This window comes from Ambystoma mexicanum, chromosome 9, assembly GCF_040938575.1.
Source record: "Ambystoma mexicanum isolate Mex_15411 chromosome 9, UKY_AmexF1_1, whole genome shotgun sequence".
In the NCBI taxonomy this organism is placed as follows: domain Eukaryota; kingdom Metazoa; phylum Chordata; class Amphibia; order Caudata; family Ambystomatidae; genus Ambystoma; species Ambystoma mexicanum.
The window spans coordinates 430,216,478-430,239,215 of NC_090931.1; the positions used below are offsets into that span (position 1 = coordinate 430,216,478).

General features: G+C 47.5%; 1 protein-coding gene across 1 annotated transcript in view; it reads right to left on the bottom strand.

Moving 5' to 3' along the window:
- LOC138488129 (complement factor B-like) overlaps positions 1–22,738 on the bottom strand; it is a 1,604,240-nt gene that overhangs the window by 1,448,519 nt on the left and 132,983 nt on the right. Inside the window, exon 2 of the mRNA XM_069614892.1 lies at positions 4,469–5,389. Coding sequence (XP_069470993.1) covers positions 4,469–5,389 — 921 coding nt within the window. The remainder of the gene's footprint in view (positions 1–4,468; positions 5,390–22,738) is intronic.

Sequence of the window (22,738 nt, forward strand, 5' to 3'; positions counted from 1 at the left end):
GTGAATTTGTTTGAGAAAGATATACGGTTTAGTGGTGTTTGGTGGGCATTTATCCTATTGATCTGGGGTGTGCGTGGTAAGCCTGTGGTGAGGTGAGTGTGATTGAGAAAGAAGATGGTTAGTAGGTTTACGGTAGCAGGGCTACTGCATAGTCCCTTTGAACAGAGTTGTTATGCAATTTGTTTTTCTTTCTTATATTTCTTCTCTTATTTCTTTTGGGCTGCTCACCTTTTTGTGGGTGTAGGGATGTGTTGTTTCAGAAAGTTTATTCAGGGTGTGGAGGACAGAATTGGAGGAAAACTTGTATAGTGGTATTTTTTGTTTCAGGTCGGTGACTTGAGTCAGATGAGAGCTTTTGCTTTTTGACTCGACTGGGGTATGAGTTATGACTTCTTGGGTTCTCTGAGTCATCTTGAGCCACTGAACCTTTGCAGTCAGTTTTGGGAAGGTCATTGTGGAATGATTTGGGTGTTGTCTGAAGTTGTCTGGAAGAATGCCCAAAAGGAAGTGGTTGAGGAAGTGAAGGAAAAGATTGTTGAAGCCCCTTGTCCGAGGCCATTCAACCCACTGTGTAAAACCTATATTACTAAACATGCCAATGGATATGCCCTAAAAGCAGCTCTAACACAGAAAAGTGGTGATGTCGAACATGTGGTGGCATTTGCTTCAAAAGCACTATCATAGGTGAAAAAATACGATTCCACGATTGAGAAAGAAATACTAGCCTGTGTGTGGGCAGTGGAATATTTCCGGGTTTACATGCGGGGAACAAAGTTTCATCTAGTGACAGATTACAAATCACTCATAGACATGTTAAGCCCAGGAGGCACAAAGACCTCCACTGAAAGATTGGCAAGCATAGCAGCAAAGCAACATGAGTGCACCTACAAAATACAACTCATCCCTTTAAGAAAAAACTCCCAGGCTGACTGTATGCCCAGACTGTCAGAATCAGGGGGGCAAATCTCACGTTCTTACATGACAAATGTAAAGTAGCATGGGTGGAGGACCTACGAAGAAAGAATTCCAAGAGATGAGTAAATAACATTAGGAGACAGAAGCGGCCAAGGGTGAGACTATGCCCACAATAGTAAAGTGGATAAAGAACGGCTGTCCAGATGAAAGAGCGGTCCCGGAAGGTCTATGACCATTTTGGAAGGTAGTGGATGAGATATCTGAAGAAAATGGTCTGTTGTTTATAAATGACAAGGGTATACCCCCGCAATGTTAAGAAATACCATCATTGAACGGGCTCAATCAGGATATTTGGGGAGTAACAGGACAAGATGAAGAATAAGGGAATCCCTTTGGCAGCCTAGTATGGACCACGAAATAAAGAATATGCTGGAGCAGTATCATAAATGTTTACAAAGAAATAAGTGCATAAACATTAGCCAAGTTCATCTCTTGCCCACAGAAATACCCCATGGAGTATGGGAGAAAATAGGATTACACTGTATAGATCCATTAGAAGCCATTAACGTGGAGCATAAGTATGGCATTGTGATCGTAGACTACCTGTCAAAATGGATCGAGACTGTATTAGTCCAAGACATGACCACAAAGACATTAATCAACACATTAGAATCACTCTTCCAAAGAGAAGGATTGCCAAAGGAATTGATGATTGATAATGGGATTCAATTGGCATCGGCAGCAGAGGGGACTCTATTCCCTGGAAAAGATTAAAATAAAGCAAGTGAACGCAGCCCTTGATCATCCACAGGCCAATGGATTAGGTGAGAGGACAAAGTGTTTCAGAAAGGGAGCTATACAACTCGCTATTGCATCAGGCATGGCACTGTTATATAAGCACTAGCAGACCACCACCTGGCACCAAATGCCACTACTATGATCTTGCCTTTCCATATGTTGAGAGGCAGAAGATCAGCATCCATATTAGTACTCCTATGGCTCTCTAGTGTGACAATGGATAAGACTATGGATGTGGAATATGTGGGATGGAGAATCAAGAAAAGCAAAGAAATGATGAAGATGTGGTATGATAGTCGCAGAGCAGTACAAAGAACTGGAGTTAAAGAGGGAGATGTTATAAAAATTAAGCTTCTGCACAAGGACAGAACAATGGGATCCTGTTACAGTCACCCCGTGAAGGTGCTGAAAAGGGCATAACTCATGATGTGATGTGATGAGTCATTTACTAGGCCTTGTGCAATTAAGATCATGCAGGTGCAAGGGGGAGAGGGAGAGGAGAAGTGCAAGGGGGAGGGATGGAGGAAGTGCAATCAGGGCAGCATTGGTCTAAGTAAGTGCATACAGGGTGATACGGCCAGGAGGCAATGCAGGGCTACTTGTCGTGGAGGAGCTTGGTGCCCATAGAGATTCTGAGGGTATCCAGGCAATTAGTCAGCACAGCAGACAGGTAGGTCAGCAGGGTAGAGTGATAGAGAAAGCAGAAGCGAAAAGAAAGGTATTGAGCTGCTTTGAAACCTCGGGTGGTCTGGCTCAAGTTTAAGGGGGGCAGGGTGGTCATTTCAGAGGGAGGCACCTGCAGCGGAGAGAGATCTACCACCCACTCTCTGCCTGGAGAAGCGTCTGACCCTCAGAGAGTTGGAGGTGGCTGAGAGAAGGGCACAAGAAGGAAGGTGTTTAGGGAGTGAGAGTTGGATATAGTGTGGGCCCTGGCCCCATAAAGCCTTGTGGATGATGCAGAGGGTCTTGAACTTGATCGATCCTTGCAGCCAATGAGAGCCAGTGGAAAGATTTCAGGGCCGGGGACATATGATCCCTGGGCTTACAGCCAAGGACAAGTCTCGTAGTCCTGTTCTGGATTAGTTGCAAGTGGCAGAGAGTAGAGGAACACAGATTGAGAAAGAGGCTGTTGCAGTAATGCAGCCTCGAGATAACTAGGGCTCTGGAGACAGTGAGCTTCTGGGGGAAGATGCGAAAAGGAAGAATACCTCTCAAGAGGTGAAGCTGGTAGTGCGACTTCTTAGCAAGGTCTATGATGTGAGGAGAGAAGGAGAGGGTGGAGTCGAAGATAACACCAAGATTTTTTGCCTCACAGGAAGGCGCATGAAAGGGCCCATGCAGGGCGGCCAGACTGAAAAAGGGAAAGCTGGAGAAGGGGTCCCAATGAGAAGGATCTCACTCTTACTGGCATCAAGGCAGAGATTGTTGGAGGCGCACTACTCCTGAATCGCAGTTAGACAGTCAGGAATGAGAGACAGTGGAGAGGAGGCTGAGGGGATAATGAAGGAGAGCCGAGTGTCATATGCATAACACTGAAAGTTAGAGGTGAGCATAGATATGAGGTGGGCCAAAGGGGCCAAGTAGACGTTGAAAAGGGAGGAGAGAGGTTAGAGCCCTGGGGAACACCACAGTGTGCCCCCAAGATGTCTAGAAATGGAACACAGAAAAGTGAAATGTGCACTCGACAGTTTGAATGAGACAACCCGGAGTTAAGAGAAGAGAGAGATCATGGACCAGATGTAGGACTAGAGGACTAGAAGGGAACAGATGGTCAAGACCAGGTCAGTGATCTAGTGGAAGAAATACATTAATCAATTGCCTTCCAGGGAGCATCACAAGAACAAGGTGCTCCAGTGGAAATGGAATCCACAAGAGAGGATTGTGAACAAACTATGGGTTCAGAAACAATCTATTATTTCCGCCCAAAAAGAACAAGCAGAAGACTAGCATGGTACAGTAACTTTGTGGTGGAATGACCTCATCGAAGCCGAGATCTCGCAAGACAACAATGGCCAAAGAGCTGCCGTGCCCGACACAATATGAAGAGAAGAATAGATGCAGAGACTGAAAAGTATGCATAATAGTTTACTGCCAATGCAGTACAATGGTTAATTAAACTCAGCCAACATCATCATGGTATAAGCCTTTTGTTGGGGGACCCTGTTCTACATCACAAAAACATAGAAACACTTTTCTTGCTGTGAGAGCACGATGTGAGGATATGATAGACTGATGGTTAGTGATCGGCTACGGGAGTAATGCTTATTGAAGGTTTAAAACATATGCAGAATCTATGGAAAGTTCCCAGGGCTGATGAGAAATGTAGTTTAATTTTGAAACGTTATTTTTGCTGCTCAAAGAAAAGTTAGAAAACCAAGCCTATTACTCGCCTCTAGGTCTTGCCGTAGAATTTGAACACATTTGAACAAAGCAATAATAATTACTATTTTTAGTCTGTTAATATGCATAAAAATGGCTTCAACTTAAACATTCACATATAAAATACAAAACTCCCAATGATGGATTTTTAGAGAAATATTCAATGATGTACTCTTCTTCACGTTCAGAATGATCCAGATGTACTGTTGTTACTCCATTCAACAAAACAGCATAGACGCAAATGTACGCCTGGCCAGGGCATAGCCCCTCTTCACTGGGGCTTAGAAGCACCAAAGTGGAGTGTGCGATTCTTCGTGTACAAGTGGACAAGTGTATTATGTGCATGTATTCGAGAGTTGAATTGAATCAGACTTACGCTTACAAGATGCAGTTTTGGATATCTGTCCATATGCATTCTGAAGATAGCTCCACTGACCAAAGCTATTGCACACCCTCCAGCTCACAGGGAAGGCTCGGTGGTCCTGAGGGCAAATGTGCTTCAACATGCTCCCCACTGTTCGCTTCTCTGGCCACACGATACGTCCCCCTACTAGCACTTGCATGTCATCACATATCTTTTCTTGAACAACCTTCCACACTGGCCCAGATTCATTTGTGGGAAATGGAGGGAGACGAGCTTTGCCAACATTTTCAGAGGAGGGTATTGCAGCACGAGGAAGCGCTACTGGAGTTTGAGCAGTAAACAACAAGGTTAAGTGTGACCTTTTCACTTCATTATCTCTGCTCAGTGGTATGTTCTTTGTTGAGTTCACCACGTTGGTATTGACACTCCCATGCTCTACCTCGAGTGAAGCTGAGCCAAGCGCAAGACGGGAAGTGACTGGATCCAATGTTGCTGGCAAAGGTTGTTTTAATCCTACATCTACGTTTGTGTTGTTTGAAGACTGTTCACCTATTGTTCTGATGCTTCTCAGCCTCTTTGGTCCTCTACCATCAATTTTGGGTGAGTGTCCATATGCTGTCCAGTTGTTGGTCACCTTCTTTTGTCTTGTAACACCAGCACTGGATGAGTGGCCATACATTATACTTGTCCTAGCTCCCCCCTCTAGTTCAGTGTTACCTTTGGTGGGCAAGTGACCATTTGCAGTCATTTTGTTGGTCAGCTCCTCTTGTCTCAGAATGTTGGCAGCTACTGGGTGACCTTCTATCTTCTTGGAGCTGTTCTCCGGGGATTCAGCAACATCTCTGTCTGATTTGCTGGAAACAAATTGCCTCAGCAAGGAAGACCTCACAAGAGCCGGAGCATTAGCATCACTTCCATATGACTCCATGGTTGCTAGGAGAAAACAAAAACATGAATTAGACATTGGATCTCAACCAGCAGCAGTTGGGTACAGTAGGTGATATGGGCAAGCGAGAACAGGCTGGACAATAGGGACCTGGGGAATGTCATAGAGGACATTTGACAATGCCATATATTGGGCCCTGGGACAACTTCTTGTTCATGCTCACAGGATGTTGTTGCTACAGAAATATAACAATAATAGAAAACACCTGTGTAACAAAGTAGAAGTGGCCTTCATGGTTCGGCTAGTGATCTTAGTCCTAGAGAATGCTCCCATTTCAAATTGTTAGTTACTTGTGCCACCTAGTTGGGCATCAGAAAATTATTGTTTATTTATTTTATTTGTATTTATAAGTTATCTGTAATGCGCCTAAACATCACATGGTGTTTCAAGGTGCATCAAGACAACAAAGGGGGGTGGGGTGGAGGGCGGTCAGTGAGCGTAAAAACAAAACAGAAACGTTCCTATTAGGCCTTGAGACATTTGGATCGTGCAAGTGCTGTAAGATAAATGAAGGGGTGAGGGGGAGGAGGGGAGTGCACGTAGGGGAGGAAGGGATGAGGAAATCAAATAAAACAAGAAACGTTCCTACTAGCTCTTGAGAACATTCGGATCATGCAAGTGCTATACCATAAATGCGGGGGAGGAGGGGAAGTGAGGGATGGAGGAGGAGGAAGGAGCCGCAAAATGGAGGGAGGCAAAAGGAACAATACATGCAGGTGGACGGGTACAACACAGCACATGGCTGGAATGAAGAAGCCATTAAGTAAGAAGGTACAAGTAGGTAAATGCAACATTCGAATACTTAAAGGTGTGAGATCACAAAGCAGGTTACAAGTGGTTCAAGTAGTATAACCTGGATACGTCACGCCTCATGGTGCGAGGGGCTACATCAGGTATACTGATACATGATAGGTAAAAATTGGGTAAGTGCAGAAGCTGGTAAAGCCACGCCTCAGATGCGAGGGGTCAGGTGTACAGAATTAGAATAGGTGTACAGTCAGGCAGAATGTTCTAATAAATAATTAAATTGAAAACACGGGGGTTGCAGTTGAAAATCAGAGAAATGTCAATATAGTGGTTAGAAGTAGGTTAAATGCGAAACAAAGCACAGGGTTGGGAAATGTCAATCCAGTGGTTAGAGCTAGTTTAAATGCAAAACACAGCACAGGGCTGCAAAATGTCAATCCAATGGTTAGGGGCAGATGAATGAGAAACACAGCGCAGGGCTGTAAAATGTCAATCCAATGGTCGCTGAATGCGAACACAGCACAGGACTGTAAAATGTCACTCAAATGATAGCTGAAAGTGAAACACAGCACAGGGCTGTAAAATGTCAATCAAATGATAGCTGAATGCGAAACACAGCACATGACTGTACAATGTCAATCCAATAGAGGCTGAATGCAAAACACAGCACAGGGCTACACAAATTGTCATTCCAATGGTAAGAGGTAGCTGAATGTGCAGGGCTGGTGAATGACCAACCAGAGGTTAAAGCAAGGGATGTATTGGTCGGTGAAAACAAGCTGGGCAGCCTCATGAGATCGTGTGGAGTGTTAGGTGGGACCCTCCTGTGTGCGTTGCCCCTTTAAGGGGATGTGTTTTCCTCAAGTGTATGGCCCCTATAAGATGGGCCTGTGGGACCCGCATGCCAGGATGGTGGCCGAGGTCCGCACGGTCAGGGGCCTGGCAGGCTGTGCCCCACCCTGATGGCAGTGATGTCCATACCGCCTAGGGGCCTGCCGGATGTCCAGGGCAGGCCCCAACCCCCACACATAGTGGGCCTGTGATGTGCTCACAGGAAGAGCACGCCTGCCGGATGTCCATGGCAGGTGACCCCCAACAATGGCGACGAAGGCTGGAGCCCTATGCGTGTGGCGTCGTCGGCCGCTCTAAGGGCTGCCCAGGGCCCCGTGCTGCCAATGGGCGCGGGCCACATGGTGCCCGTGGTGTGAACGCGGTGTCGGCCGCAAGGGGAGGAGCGTTCCATCGTCGAAGAATTAAGATGTGGGCCCATCTCCAACGGGGCCCGCAAAGGAGACACGGATGGAGCTGCCTCCCCCAACCATGTGGAGGAGGTCTGATCCGCGGCGTCGGCCGTGCGAAAATGCATATGCAGGCGGCATTTGCCACGTGGGGGGGCGGCGCCAGCTGATGCCCCTCTACCCGGGAGGACAAATCTAGTGGTGGATGTGGCTGCGGACGTGGGGAGACAGAGCCTCGCCCCGCCATAAGGTGGGGGTGGCCCCCCCCACCATCAGGGCCCACGAGGGGTGCACAGTGCTCCGAGAACCGGAGCAGAGAAAAAAAAAAAGTAAAAAAAGACGGACAAAATGAAGGCGGCTGTCCACCCTCCCCCGCAGGAGAAGAATGGATGCCGGCTGCCTTGCAATGAGGATGTCTTTCCCCGCCTCACTCACTGGACCCATAACAAAGAGGTGAGCTGCCTGCCCCACCCCCACCCACGTGGCACGCTGTGCTGGCGCTGCGGATGTGGCCACTGATGCAGGCAAAAGGGGAGCCGTCAAACAGCTGACGCGGGCTCCACCCTATGGGAGGCGGGCCCAACATCAACTGGGCCCAGTAAAAAAAAATGCAACAAAGGAAAGCGGCGTCGGCCGCGTGTGCTGCGGCTGGCCCCACCGTAGTGGGGAAGAAGATCCCTGAGGGAGGGAGCCTGCCCGCAAACCCTGTGGCATCCGCCGCGGAAATGGTGCAGCTGCGGTCGGGGAACAAACCCCGCCCGGAGAAGGAGCGGCCGCTGCGGCGAAAATATGTGCCGTGCTGTTTTCCCCCAGAAAGGAGAAGGCTCATGGAGGGGAAGGTGCGTTCCCCTCTGGGAACAAGGATTTTGCCCTGCGGTTTTTCCCCCTGTGTGATCTTGGGCCTCCGGTGAAAATAAATAAATAAAAGTAACTGCGGCGCCAGTCATCGGCGCAGAAGGGCGTGGAGTGAGGGCTCTCTGGTAATCCCGGGCCCAGCTGGCAATGATTGAGGGCAGGTGGCATGCTCCAACCCCTGAGTGCATGCAGCCCCAGTAGTAATCCTGGGCCCCCACCCCTGCGATGGTGAGGCGTTCCAGGTCATAGGGCAGGGTCGTCCAATGGAACTCTGGGAACACAAGTAATGATGTGAAGTGCTGTGCACTGCACCGGTGATCACCTCCCTGCACAGTGCCACCAAGAAAACGAAAGGGGAACTGAGTAAGAAGCAGGTGACTGCTGATACCATTCACAGAACCCCGCTGTCGGCATCAAACTGTCATGGGTGTCCCACGGCCATGGGTGCGCCCTCCTGCCTGAAGAACAAATGGCCTCAGCGCACAAAAAGGTGGCAACTTGTTGATCGACACTCATCAGAACCCCGAGCCAGGACATTTCAGCATCCGACGCCCTTTACTCTGGACACTTCAATAACAATGCCATCGGAAATAGGTTACCCTGACAAGGAAGACTCCTTGCCGGCCCTGCAGATTGCCTCGACACCCTCCCACCAAGGTCCCCTTATGGACCATCTGAGGATCAAGGAGCTGGTGGCCCTACCGGCCTGCTAATATCACCCGGCCGGCCACACAAGGACTTCCTCCGGCCTGGAGCCGTGAAAGAAGGGCTGCCCCTGCAGGGGTAATCTGCACTGTGGTCTGGTGGCCACACAATCAAGGAGGACAGAGGTGTGCCCTCCCCTGCGGAGTGCCCTTCCCCTGCCTGGGGTGGGTGAGATGTCAAGAGGGCCTCATTGGTGGGTCAACGGGGCCCCACTACCACACGTATCCTGGCCAATCCAATACCCGCAGGGAGCAGTGGCCTCAGCACTTTGTCGTACAAGTGCCCTAACACAATGCCATGGAGGCCACCCTGACCGCCTGCCCCGTGAGGTGGCCCCACCACCGAGCCATTGCAGTCGCCTAGCCTGCCCTCCGGGGACGTGACTGCCAACCACTGGCCAGGAAAGTGAGGATGTGCTCTAGTCTGGAGAAGTACAGTGAGAGCAAACATGCACCTATACTCCAAGAGGGTGCGTAGAGGGGAAGGGGCAACTGTAAGACGCTCTGGACCAGAGCCGAAATGAGGAGGCAAGTTTGCTCCACAAACGCCAGCAGGGTGGGCAGGTCGGGATGTATCCGATCCATCCAAGGGGATATGAGTAGTCACGTACGCCATGTAAACACATGCCACAGTGCAGAGCTAATGCACCAGCGCTGCGTCATGTCTCCAAGCCCAGGGTGCCTGAGCGCACTGCACTCCATGCATTGCGTACCTCACCACCAGGACTGTGCCCAAGAGGCTGGACGTGATGGACAAATGACTCTGTACACCAAAGACTGCCCTGTGAAGTTGTGGTATGGCAGTGACCGGCACCACCAATGGGATCCCCGCGGCCGACGTGGGACTCTCACCCTCATTCCCCTCAAGATTCACAACAATGAGCAACAGGACATCTGGCGTTCTATGCACTGCTCACCCCACCAAAACAGATGAGCAAGTGGTGCTGCCTGCGCAGGGCTGAACAAAGTGAGTGGCCCCAACTCCAAGGAGGAGGCGCTAGGCGATGTCAGGTGGTCCGAAAGGATGACGCCTGCCACGTACAAGGGACGCCAATCCAGCCCGGTATTACCAGCCAGCCAAGGACTGGTGTTCTGCAACAGCAATAGCAAAGGGAAGGCCTACCAGCACAGAATCGGGCGTCTCCTGGCACAGCCCCATCGGAACACAGGCCTCCCTGCCTCCCATGGTGGTGGCCCGGACCGCCTGGCACTAATGACACCCGGCTCGCCATGTCATCGAGGAAAGAGGCACTCCAGACTGGGGAACATTGCCGAGGAAGGGGTGAGTGGTGTCCTGTCGCCCCCCAACAACAGCACAGGGAGCCGCGTGGACGCCTGGCAACTTGTGTCTCGCTGCTGCACATATCAAAGGACTATGCCGATGTGGCCCCTGGTACCTGCCAGGTGCGGCTTTGCCGGCCGTGAACTGTACCATCAATTGGCCTGGATTTGGGGAAGCAGCTCCTGAACGGACACTGATGGAAGACGAACTGGTCTCCTGCGGTCTGGCAATTGCTTAAAGAGGACTCTGCAATTCATGTGTGTTTTGAAGCTGTGAACCTGTCTAGTAGGCACATGCTTAAAGTGGTCTAAGTAAAGAACAATAAGGTGAAGCTGTGGTCCTGCAGTTGCGGGGTGTGCACGTAGTATCGGTCACCGCCTCTGACGTCTTGTTGGGAGTTGCAATTCCGAACCCCATGTTAATAAAGGGTTTTAAAGTGTGGGGGGACTACATACACTTCACCGGCAGCTCACTGGTCACGATTGTCACCCGCAGAGTATGCTTAGAATTAGTTAGTATGGGTTAGGTCTGTAACTAGTATGTGTTAGGTCTGTAACTGTTTGAGCAAGCTAAGTATGTGGCGGTGGCATATCTTATTATTTGCCTACCCCACAAGTTCTAAACTGACAAGCATTTTATTGTTTTGTAACAGGTGGGATGCCTGTATGTCTCAGCACTGTTTGTTTGTTCATTATGAAAAAGGAGGAGTGTTAGGTGGGACCCTCCTGTGTGCGTTGCCCTTTTAAGTGGATGTGTTTTCCTCATGTGTATGGCCCCTTTAAGATGGGCCATGACTTTGTCATGGCCCAAGCAAATAAAAGGAGCCCCTGCCACATGAGACAGAACGGCTGCAGACTCCCAAAGAGGAACGACTGAGTCTGTGTCTCATTATTGATGTAGGCCGCAGGCCTACACGTGGAGGCACAGGCCTGCATGCCCTGATGCCGTGGGACCCTCATGCCAGGATGGTGGCCGAGGTCCGCACGGTCAGGGGCCTGGCAGGCTGTGCCCCACCCCGATGGCGGTGATGTCCATACTGCCTAGGGGCCTGCCGGATGTCCAGGGCAGGCCCCAACCCCCACACATAGTAGGCCTGTGATGTGCTCACAGGAAGAGCACCCAGGGGCGCCTGCCGGATGTCCATGGCAGGCGACCCCCAACAGGGACGCAACAGGTAGGTGCAAACATGCTGGGAGGCCTCACCAAAGGCTAGCGGGATAGACACACAGGCTACTCCAAATTCAATGCTTGCTGTTACCGGCCTCAGCACCTTTAAGAGGTGGCCAGCCCACTAGGGGCGGGACTGGTGACGCCCAGTTGGGGGAAGTTCGAGGGAAGGCACGTTTCGCACCAGTTACTGTTTGTAGAGAATAAAGATCCGTCCCTCCGGCTGCGTGTCTTTATTTAGGCTCGATCCCGGGCAGCACCTGGGCAAGAGTTATTAAGTGGGGCAAGCAAGAGAAACTTAAAATGAGCCACAAGGACTGCTGAGCGATGACCCCGGAAAGGCGCATGCCGTCAGAGCCTCGCCCTGCAAGACGGAGTGCCGCGCCATCCGCGACCCGAGTGAGTTTGACAGGGAGACCGAAGGCACGAATAAATGCAGGAGGTAGATGCAGCGCCGAGCCGTTGAACCAAAGACGACATACGGTGGGAAGAAGAGCGGGGAAGTAAGGAAGGCAGAAAGGTAGAGAAGTGGCAGTAGGGTGACATACCTGCCAAGAGGAGCGGCCACTTTGGAGAGTCTTGCGAAACAAACAAGCTCCTGAAATTGGTGCAACTGGGGGCAGGGCCCCTCCCTGCCCGGGCAGACGAAGACAGGAGATGCCATTTAGGCAATGTTATTATATTTGGACACGCAATTCACATGAATGACTTTCATATATGTGCATACCCCTTCCGTCCTTCCCAACTCAGTCTCTTTGAGAGGATAGTAGCTGGTGACCAGACTTGGCCCATTGGTAAGAAGGGATGCAGGATTGATGGGCAGATGTTGGTAGGTTTGCATGTCTTTTTGGGTTAAGGAGCATCAATGTGTCTCGGTTGTGGTGTAAAGGCTTCAATTGTGAAGTATCTGTTTGTTTTTCAAATGGGGAAAACCCTGACACGAAGCAGCCATGGGATCAAGAAGAAGCTGGACATCGCACCTACCTTTTGCTGCTTTTCATTTACAATTTGGAACATAAATTGTAGTCATAGTCATGGATATCACAATCAGTTTTTAAATCTTGTTATTCGTAACCTACCACCCCCCCCCCCTTTGTTCTCTGCTTGTGTCTTACAGGTTACAGCTTAAAACAAAGCTATTTAATTAGACCATTTGCTAAATGTACTGCCTCCAAGACTTCCTCTGTAACCTTGGAACACCATCAGCACTGTCATGTTAATCTGTACCACTGCATATGAAATATCTGTTACAACTTGTATTACTGTGTTACTAAGTGAATATACCGTAACAGCGCCATGATGCCTCCGGGCCGTTGGGCGCTTTATAAATCCAAAATCTGGTAAATAAAAGTTGGAGCAAAAAGTCCTCCACTGTCTTATTAGAGTCGGCACTTGCTCCTTTCCAGTATCCTGACGGGTTAGCACTGAAACAAATAGATGGCTAAAAGAAAATTAATTCTACAAACTAAGAAGTCGCTGATATCAACCCACCCTTCGGAATCTCCTTGGGTCGCTGCTCGTCACTCAGTCTTTGGATTAGTTGTGCTTTCTTGGTCATCATGGTTTCTTGCCAATGTCTAAAAAGCAGGCGTTAAAGTACCAACCCGCAAAGGGACCTCGTAGTAAGGCGGTAAGGGTTTACCGGTACCGGTGCCCTTACCGGTACCGGTAAACCCTTACTGCACTACGTGTAATGAGGCTATTATGCAAATATTATACTTTGTAATTATACCGTTACACCATTGCTAAGATATTATGAATACCATATATAAAATAAAATAATATTAAAATAAATATATCCAGTCCCATAGCTAGGGAATGGATTCCTTGGCAGTGAATCTTTAAATGAAAGTGAGAGTCTAATAACATCCCAGCCAAGTAAGAATGCTTGGTCAAACTGGGCATTTTTCCTAGTTAAGACCCTCATTCATTGGAGCAGAGCACACAAGAACAGAAAACAATCCCCCTTCAGCTGTCAGACCTCTGATGAATCTAGCAACATCATCACTGATTCTCTGGAGGGAGGAGGGAAGGTTATCTTAAGAGGCCAAGGAAAGGCAGACGCTACCTGTCTCTGACCCTGGGGGGGTGGCTAGCTGCAGGAGGACCACCTATGGGAGGACAAAGTGTCAATTACGTGACTCTTCTCCACTCCCTCTGCAAAGGTGACAGACTTTATTTTTGTAGTCCCAAATATGGCACCCAAAGAGCCTAGCTTTGCAGGATTGGGGGTAATTCATTTCTGTATTCTCAAGAAAAAAACGAGGCTGGGAGAGAGAGGAGCGGACCCTCACACGCATATGAAAAAACAAAAACCATGTCGAAGAAGCGTGGCAGGGCTTCACCATGTACACAGAGCAGACAAAGACATATATGTAAAAATCAGCATTTATTAACCATTCCAGGTTCAATATTGCACAAAGGAAGGAAACGTCCTTTCTTTTATAAAGAGTCTCATACTTATACTTCAAATAAAGTTACAGTAATTTGGAGGAATCACATACACAATTAAAAGATTAAATAAAACAGTTCAGGGGATTAGACGCTGAGTACATGGGGGCAGCTGTCCTCGTACTCCATGAACCATGGAGGCAAGAGTGTCATTTTGCCCAGGAGAAATTATTTGTATGGGGGTGAGTGGGAGGGCAAAAACGAAAAAGAAAAAAAAGGAATGAGTGCTGTGAGCTTTTAAATCGTTCGGCATGATAGGGTTTCTGGCACCTCTCTTGCTGGGCAGAGGCTAGCTGAAGAGCTCCCTTGCTTCTTGCAAAATTAGCAAGTGCTGCTCACTTCGAAGTAGGAAGGCCGCTTCAAGAATGGACCACTTGAGCCTTAATTGTGGGGTAGAGGGCGAAGGAGAGGTCTGGACAGGCCAAATCTGTTTAACAGGCGCAGAGGAAGTAGGGGGAAGATGGACATCAAAGAACAGAAGGCTGAGGCCAGAAAGGCAGCTCAGTAGGTTAGGCGATTGTTGCTGAAATCTTACAGGTTTTGACCTGCCTGCAAATCCTATGGCTTTTTTCCAATTATTCAGCGATGGACCCAACACAAAAGAAAGAAAGCCTCCTGCATGTTAGGCCTTAGCTAAGACGTTGAGCACAGGCCCTGTCCAGGCCGTGGCTTGGTTTCTAACAAGGTGTACACATTACATTTTTCAAAGAATGAACGTACGATTGATTTAATATGTGCAGACATCCGCTTCCACCCAGGGAGCACCTCAAATGCGCAAACGTTCTCGATTCCATCTTAATGATGCATACAAATATTTGTCATTGAAAACTTAATCAGGCGACTTTGTTGTGGTGTTTATCGGCGTGTTTTGCTTCAGGCCACTGATTCGACATGGACTTTGCTGGGCTTGAAGGTTCTGTCTTACCTAAAAGCAGTGTTAGAATTTCAAAGAATGTGCTGGTTGGGGTGCAATGCTTGGCAGCAATGTAAATACCCCAAGCCCCCAGTTGTGGGTGCATAGTGGGACCGGGGGAGGGGTGGGGTGGTCCCTTTAAGGTAGAGGTGCTTACTTTAAGATGCTGCCCATATGTCCAGGGCTGGGACATGCGTTACAAGTAGTTTTCTGAAGGCTTCAGATTCACCCTTTCCTCCATTTCACAGGGATTTCTTTTATGTTGAAAGAGAAAGAAAGGGTTATTATTACAAGTAATATAGAGACTTAGGTTTATTAGCCTTCGGTTTGGATTGCACACCCTAATATCCACTATGTGGTTATAGTTTGTAGTTCAAAAACCTTCCAATTTTGGGGGTAATTCATGGATTATTTGCGCTGAAAAAAACGGAATTAGTGCGCCATTCTGCCCGCAAATCCCTGTTTAACAAATGGGGATTTGCAGGCAGAATGGCGCACAAATCCCGTTTTTTTCGGTGCAAATAATCCATGAATTACCCTCTAAAATTTGACTTTCTCCACGTAATTCCTTATAGAAGGAATAGTTCTTGGTTGCTTTCGTTTTCCAAATAAAGTTTTAATTGATTACATTTAAGTGCAGACGAAGATTTTGCCAATGCATTTTGGATTTATAATAGTCCTTCATCAGGGCCTGTAATTCTCATCTGATCTATGTACAGTCAGTTTTAGTTTACCATCAGCATTAACTATGACCCCCAGTATGATCAATCATCATTATTCCAATTCCAATTTACAGGACAATCCAGACATCATAATAAAGCCATCAGACAAAGGAGGCAACATCATTTTACTCCAAACAGAAGTTTATGTGAAAATGGCAATGCAACACCTCCAATATACTCAATGCTACGAACTAGTACACATAAACCCACTACCACAACTACAAGAAGACTGGAGGACCATGAGCAAACATTGGAGAGATCAGTCATTACTAACAGATGAAGAAATTCTATATTTAAACACCCCATTTCCCACCATCTCAACAATATATTGTTTACCCAAAATCCACAAAACCTACACAGAGTTACCTCCATGCAGACCAATCATCAATAGCATTGGATTTCTTACAGATCGGATATCAGAATAGATCACCAACTTCAACCACTTCCCACGTCATTATCATCTTACATTAGAGATACAACCCATATTATCCAACAATTGGAAACCATATACTGGGAAGACAACTACTGGCTCATAACAATGGATGTTTCTGCACTCTACACAAACATTCTCCACAGTAAGGGATTACGAAAAACAGAATACTTTCTAAAAACAAGATCCATATCTTACCACGAGCAGAACCAAATGATCTTAGAAATGTTATACTTCACTCTGGGCAACAACATATTAACATTCAACCAACAAACATACAAACAGATCCAAGGAACCGCCATGGGTGCTAAATATGCCCCCACATATGCCAATTTATATATGGGGCATTACGAACTGGAGCATGTACGGCGGCACCCATCTTTCACCCAGCAGAATAATTTCATCTTCTGGGGTCGCTATACTGACGACATCATCATGATTTGGAATGCACTAATCCACAATTTCAGGATTATTTTCAATATCTCAACAATAACACCTACACTTTGAAACGGACCACCGAATACAGCCAATCACAAATCAACTTCCTGGACATCATCCTATATATAGAAAACAACATGATTCATACAACCTTATACATAAAACCAACTCCTGCAAACAGCCTACTACATGCAACAAGTAATCATCCCATCCACGTAACCAACAACATCCCTTACGGAGAAATGTTAAGAATAAAGAGGAACTGTACCACCAATGAAGAATTCACCAAACATGTATCACAAACAATGATTCACTTTAAAGAAAGAGGATACAGTGGAAATCTTATCACAAGGAGCTACCACAAGACCCATAACAGGACTAGAGCACAGCTCCTACAAGACAAAGGACAACCATCCACAACTGGCAGCCCTCACCACAAAATACGATTTATCACCACATACAGCACCAACAACAAAATTATCAAAAGGATCCTTGAAAACAATTGGAACATCCTAAAGGTAGACCCAGATTTACAAAAATCATTGGATGATCATCACCTAATCACCTTCCACAAAGCCAAAAATCTAAAAGACAAACTTAGACCATCCCACTTTCAGCAAAGAAACCCACTGCAAAAACACCAGAGACAATGTGGTTGCAACCACCACTACGTGGGAGCTATAAGTGTGGTCAATGCACAATGAGCAAATACTCAGAAAATGCCAAAACCACTATTCTCAAACCTAATGGCACACAAGTAAAAATTCAACAGCTGATCAACTGTAATAGCAGATATGTAATGTATGCAATGAAATGTCCATGTCATCACCTATACATAGGGAGCAATATTCGACAAGAATCAGTGAGCACATCAGAGCAATCCAAAATCATGATTCAAGATCACCTATAGCTATGCATTTTCTGCAAGCCCACAACCAAGATCAATTGAGAGATCCCAGGTGTTTTGACATTGAAAAGCTATATACCCCCCATTGAGGGGGCAACACAGAACAAATCCTCAGAAAGCAAGAAGCCAAATGGATTTGCAATATGGACACCTGCCACTCAGGCCTGATTTCTGACCAGGAGCTATTTAATTTCCTATAAATAATAGCAAGCACAAAGACAATTGTTTATATTTTAACTTGACTGCTCCTCTTTCTGTTATAGTATGCATAACTGCCAAATTATTTCCAAACATATGTAAGGATTTTTTTGTAACAATGTCATCATGTCTTGTTAAGTCGATTATTATTTAAGAATTTCAGCACAGTTGATTTTGAATTCCACAAATATTCTTTGTCACATTGCCCTCATGCCTTGTTATATTACTATTACTTAAGAAGTTCAGCCCAGCCAATTCTCTATTTGACAAGCCAAACAACCATGGTTATCTAACTAAGTTCCTCCTATAACGATGACAGAACAACATTAGGGCCCTGTCACACACAAATTCAACTATCAAAATACTCAAATTCGCGATAACCAATCTAAGATGGCCCCCCTACATGCGTTTATGATGTCGTCACACACCTTTAAAGGTGTCCATCTTGCTTCCTACGCCAATCGGACCGCAAGTTACCCGCTGCTCAACAACTCTTCATTCCCTAACCAGGTAAGCCTTCTTTAAACAGCTGTTTAAGGCTGGAAATTATTATAACCCAATTTACAATAGCCCAGGTGGAATATTGTTGAGATCATCGATCATCGAAGACACCCATTTTTGTCCCATGTTCATCACATGGTATTTTGATCACAGTTACCATAACATTATAACAACAATTTATATTAAGATCAAATGTACAATATATCGTAGTACACATCAGTTAATGATTATGAATGTTTCATTTCATTTAGATTGCATCCAACATTATTCATAGGATACATTAGGCCACAAGACGTACCAACATCAACAGTACAACAAAGAGTAGAGACAATATAGGGAACAAAAAATAAAAAAGAAGAATGTCAGTATTATGCATTGGTCATACAGGTATCTAGTCTATAACAGTTAGTTGTACTCATATTGTATTCAGTGACAGTTGACATCACCCTGTTAATTTGTTATCTTTGCCTCTCCTTCGTTACCCTGGTCTCCCCCTGTCACTTCTCCCTCTTTTGTTTCTCTGTCCTCCATTGGGTCTATCCCTTCTCTCCACAATGTCCTTGAACCTTCTTGAACCATGATGCGTTTTTTTTGGTGATTAGTCTTCCTTTTCGACTTGCAGTGATCATCGTTCCCCTCCGTTCTGTCACTGTCCACGGCTCAGCCTGAAACACATTCCCAAGCTTTGTCCTTGATGGATTGTCTATTGATTTGGCTTTATTGTAGCAGTGGCGAGGAATAGAAGATCGTAGTATGGTCTGGAACATGATGTTAGCTGGGTGTGTATAGGTTGATGCGTGAGGTGTTAACCAAAAGTTGCAGAGAAATGGAAATAGCTCGAATTCCCATTGGGCTGCTTGAACCTTTGCGATCCTGAGGACCTTATATAGCATTCTCATGAACCGTTTAGTGCCGCCATTTGCTTGGGGCCATCTCGGCATGATAAGGTGATGTGCAATCTGAAGGTAGTCCATGTATTTTGCAAAGTCCGTTCCTTGAAATGGTGGTCCATTGTCCCGCTTCACCTGCCTGGGCAGGCCGTGTGTCACAAACTTCTATTCCAGGGCCGGTATAACAACCTCTGCTGCCGCTGATTGCACTATTTTGACTTCAGGGTGGCGGGAGTGCTTGTCAATGGCAACTAAAAGGTAGATACCCTCTTGTACTGTGCAGGAATCAACACTCACAGATTCCTATCGTGATTTGCCTCTCGTAGCGTTATGTATGGGCTCGGGCCTTGCTGGGGCTCCTGTGGTGAGACATGGCAGACATACTGTAATTACTTCCTTGACTTTGGTATCAATGTGGGGGAACCACACTTGGTCCATGATCCTTGCCTTGGCCCATACCATGCCTTGGTGACCTTCGTACACCAGTTCTATTATTCTCCCTTGTAGCGCGAGTGGTATCAGGATGCTGATGTCTTCATCTATGATCGACTGTTCATTGTGGAACCTAAATATGCCTCACAGAAACCCTCTTGCCTCCACAGTCCGGTTGTGGTTGTTCTGAAGGAACAAGGTCTATTTTCCTCCCAGAATGGTGTTTTTTGTCAGGGTGCAACATGGGTCATTGTTCGTGGTTTCGATCAGTTTGAATTTGCTCGCTGCCTTTGGTTTTGCCGATTCTACGACTGAGCATATGTGTTCCTCTGTCTCTGCTGATGCTGTGAGCGCAACTCCAGTAGCAGCCCGTGGATGCCTGGATAAAAAGTCTGCTGAGTTGTCTGCACCTGGCTTGTACACAAGGTCAAACTTGTATTGCTGTAGTTGAAGTAACCATTTTCCCACTAGTGCTTGGGGGTGCAAGGCCGAGCCAGTGAATATGGGGATCAATGGCTTGTGGTCTGTGAATGTTTTGAACTTCCGCCGATACAGGTATAGATGAAAGTGCCTACAACCCCACAGGATGCCGATTGCCTCTTTTTTGATATGTGAATAGCATTGTTCCATGGGGGTAAGGGCCCTAGAAACATATGCCACGGTGTGTCACCCTCTGCGTTTGTTTGCACCAACACTGTTCCTAAACCTACTCTGTGTTTAGCATATACATGTAGTTCTGTGTTCAGATTGGTGTCATAGTAGCCCATCATGGTGCTGGTCGATAGTGCTTCTTTAATGTTGTTGAACGCCTCTTGACACTGTGTGTCCCATTACCATTTTGTACCTGATTTGGTCAGGGCCCTTAGTGGCTGTGATAAGGTGGCCACATTGTTGATGAAACTCCTGCAGTAGGTGGTCATCCCCAAAAAACTGTGGACTTCAGTGGGTGTTGTGGGTGGTGCTGCTTCCTTGATATCCGCCACTTTCACCAGGTTGCTGATACGCCCTTTCTATTGAATATGTATTCACAATATATTAGTTCCTCCTTAACAAATGCACGCTTGTCTCTGTGTATCGTCAGGCCAGCCTTCTCAAGCCTGTTGAGAACCGCTGCCAACCTAACCACGTGCTTATCCTTGTCCTTTGCGTGCACTAGGATGTCATCGCTGACATTGGTGACTCCATGGAGTTCTTGCTGGATGATGTGAATTGTTTGCTGGAATATCTCTGCTGCAGACAATATCCCAAAATGTAATCTCTTGTACCTACTCAGCGTGCATCGAGAACGTGGTTATGTATAGTGAGTCTATGTGTAATTTCAGTTGGTGATAGCCTGCCTTCATGTCTATTTTGCAGAACATTTTAGACCTTGTTAGGTCATCAGGTATCTCGTCCAGGGTTGGAGTGATATGTCTTTCCCGGATAATGGCTGCATTGAGGAGGCGCATGTCTATGCAGATTCTGATTTATCCGGGCTGCTTGGGTTTGTTCGTCACTACCATTGGGAAGGCCCATGGCATTGGTCCCGTCACTGCCTCTATGACTCCTGCCCTTTCTAGGTTGAGTAGCTCTTTGGGTACTTGGTCCTTCATGTGGAAGGGTGTTTGTCAGTGCTGCACTGCTTGTGGCTGTATGGTTGGGTCAATGTGTAGTTTTATAACTCTGCCCTTGAGGCATCTGATCCCTTCAAATAGCTTGGGATGTTTCACCAGGACCTCTTAGAATTCATTATCATTTGAGATGTTGTAGATAAATGTAATTAGTCATAGATCTTCTGCTGCGTCCCAGCTAAGTAGACATTCAATCCCTGCGTCCACAACGTAAATATTTGAATGGATCGTCAGTCCTCCTGTCCTGCTGAGTGTGGTGCAGAACCGCCCAACTACTGGGTGGGGTTTTCTGCTTCTGTATGCATAGAGTTATGTTTGGTGGGTTTCACTGTCAGTCGGGGATCGATTGTACGTAGAGTGTCGACGGGCATCATATTTACTGAGGCCCCTGTAATGACTGTCATCATGACTTCTCGTTCCCCCACCATAATGCTGCATCAGGGTCTCTTCTTCTTTTTCTCACTCTGGTTTCCTCACACTAGTGCCGATATCAGGTGCACCTGCCCCTTCGTCTTCCTTGTCTGGTGGGTTGCAATGGTGGCCATCCTCCTGTTCCCTTCGTATTCCGACTCCGCCGGCGAGGAGTTCTTCTCAACCTCGACTTGGCATGCCTTTACCTGCTTTCTGTCCATGAGGGGCAGTTTTACTGTGGGGGCCCTTTGGCCAATAGGGTTGCTCGAGGATCGGCAGACCTTTGCGTAGTGGTCCAGGCAAGCCGCACGTGCTGTATTTGGTACCTTGTGCTAGGCAGTTGTGCCTTCCATGTCATTGTTCACCACACCACCCGCAGTCATTGGGGCCAGGGGGCCAACGAGAAGTCATGATGACAGTCGTTACAGAGGCCTCAGTAAATGTGATGCCCCTCGACATTCTACGTACAATCGATCCCCGACTGACACTGAAACCCACAACACATAACTCTACGCATACGGAAGCAGATGTGGAGCAGGTGCAAGTGGATCTAGGTCACCTGGCCTAAGCCCCACCCACCTGGTGCCTTCCTGTCTGCCGCTCTTTTTCATCACTTAGCAACCCCCGCCCACCTGGTGCCTTCCTGCTTGCCGCTCTTTTTCCCTACTTAAGGAGCCCTCCAGCCTCTTTTACTTTGCAGATGGGGAGTAGGTGCAAGTGGATCTAGGTCATCTGGCCTAAGCCCAGCCACCTGGTGCCTTCCTGCCTGCCTCTCTTTTTCACCACTTAGCAAGCCCTGCCCACCTGGTGCCTTCCTGTTTGCCGCTCTTTTTCACCACTTAGCAAGCCCCCCAGCCTCTTTTCCTTTGCAGATGGGGAGCAGGTGCAAGTGGATCTAGGTCACCTGGCCTAAGCCGTGCCCACCTGGTGCCTTCCTGCCTGCCGCTCTTTTTCACCACTTAGCAAGCCCCGCCCACCTGGTGCCTTCCTGCTTGCTGCTCTTTTTCACCACTTAGCAAGCCCTCAAGCCTCTTTTCCTTTGCAGATGGGGAGCAGGTGCAAGTGGATCTAGGTCACCTGGCCTAAACCCCACCCACCTGGTGCCTTCCTGCCTGCTGCTCTTTTTCACCACTTAGCAAGCCCCACCCACCTGGTCCCTTCCTGCTTGCCGCTCTTTTTCACCCCTTAGCAAGCCCCGCCCACCTGGTGCCTTTGTGCTTGCTGCTCTTTTTCACCATTTAGCAAGCCCCGCCCACCTGGTGCCTTCCTGCTTGCTGCTCTTTTTCACCACTTAGCAAGCCCCGCCCACCTGGTGCCTTCCTGCTTGCCACTCTTTTTCCCTACTTAAGGAGCCCTCCAGCCTCTTTTCCTTTGCAGATGGGGAGCAGGTGCAAGTGGATCTAGGTCACGTGGCCTAAGCACCTCCCACCTTCTTAGCCC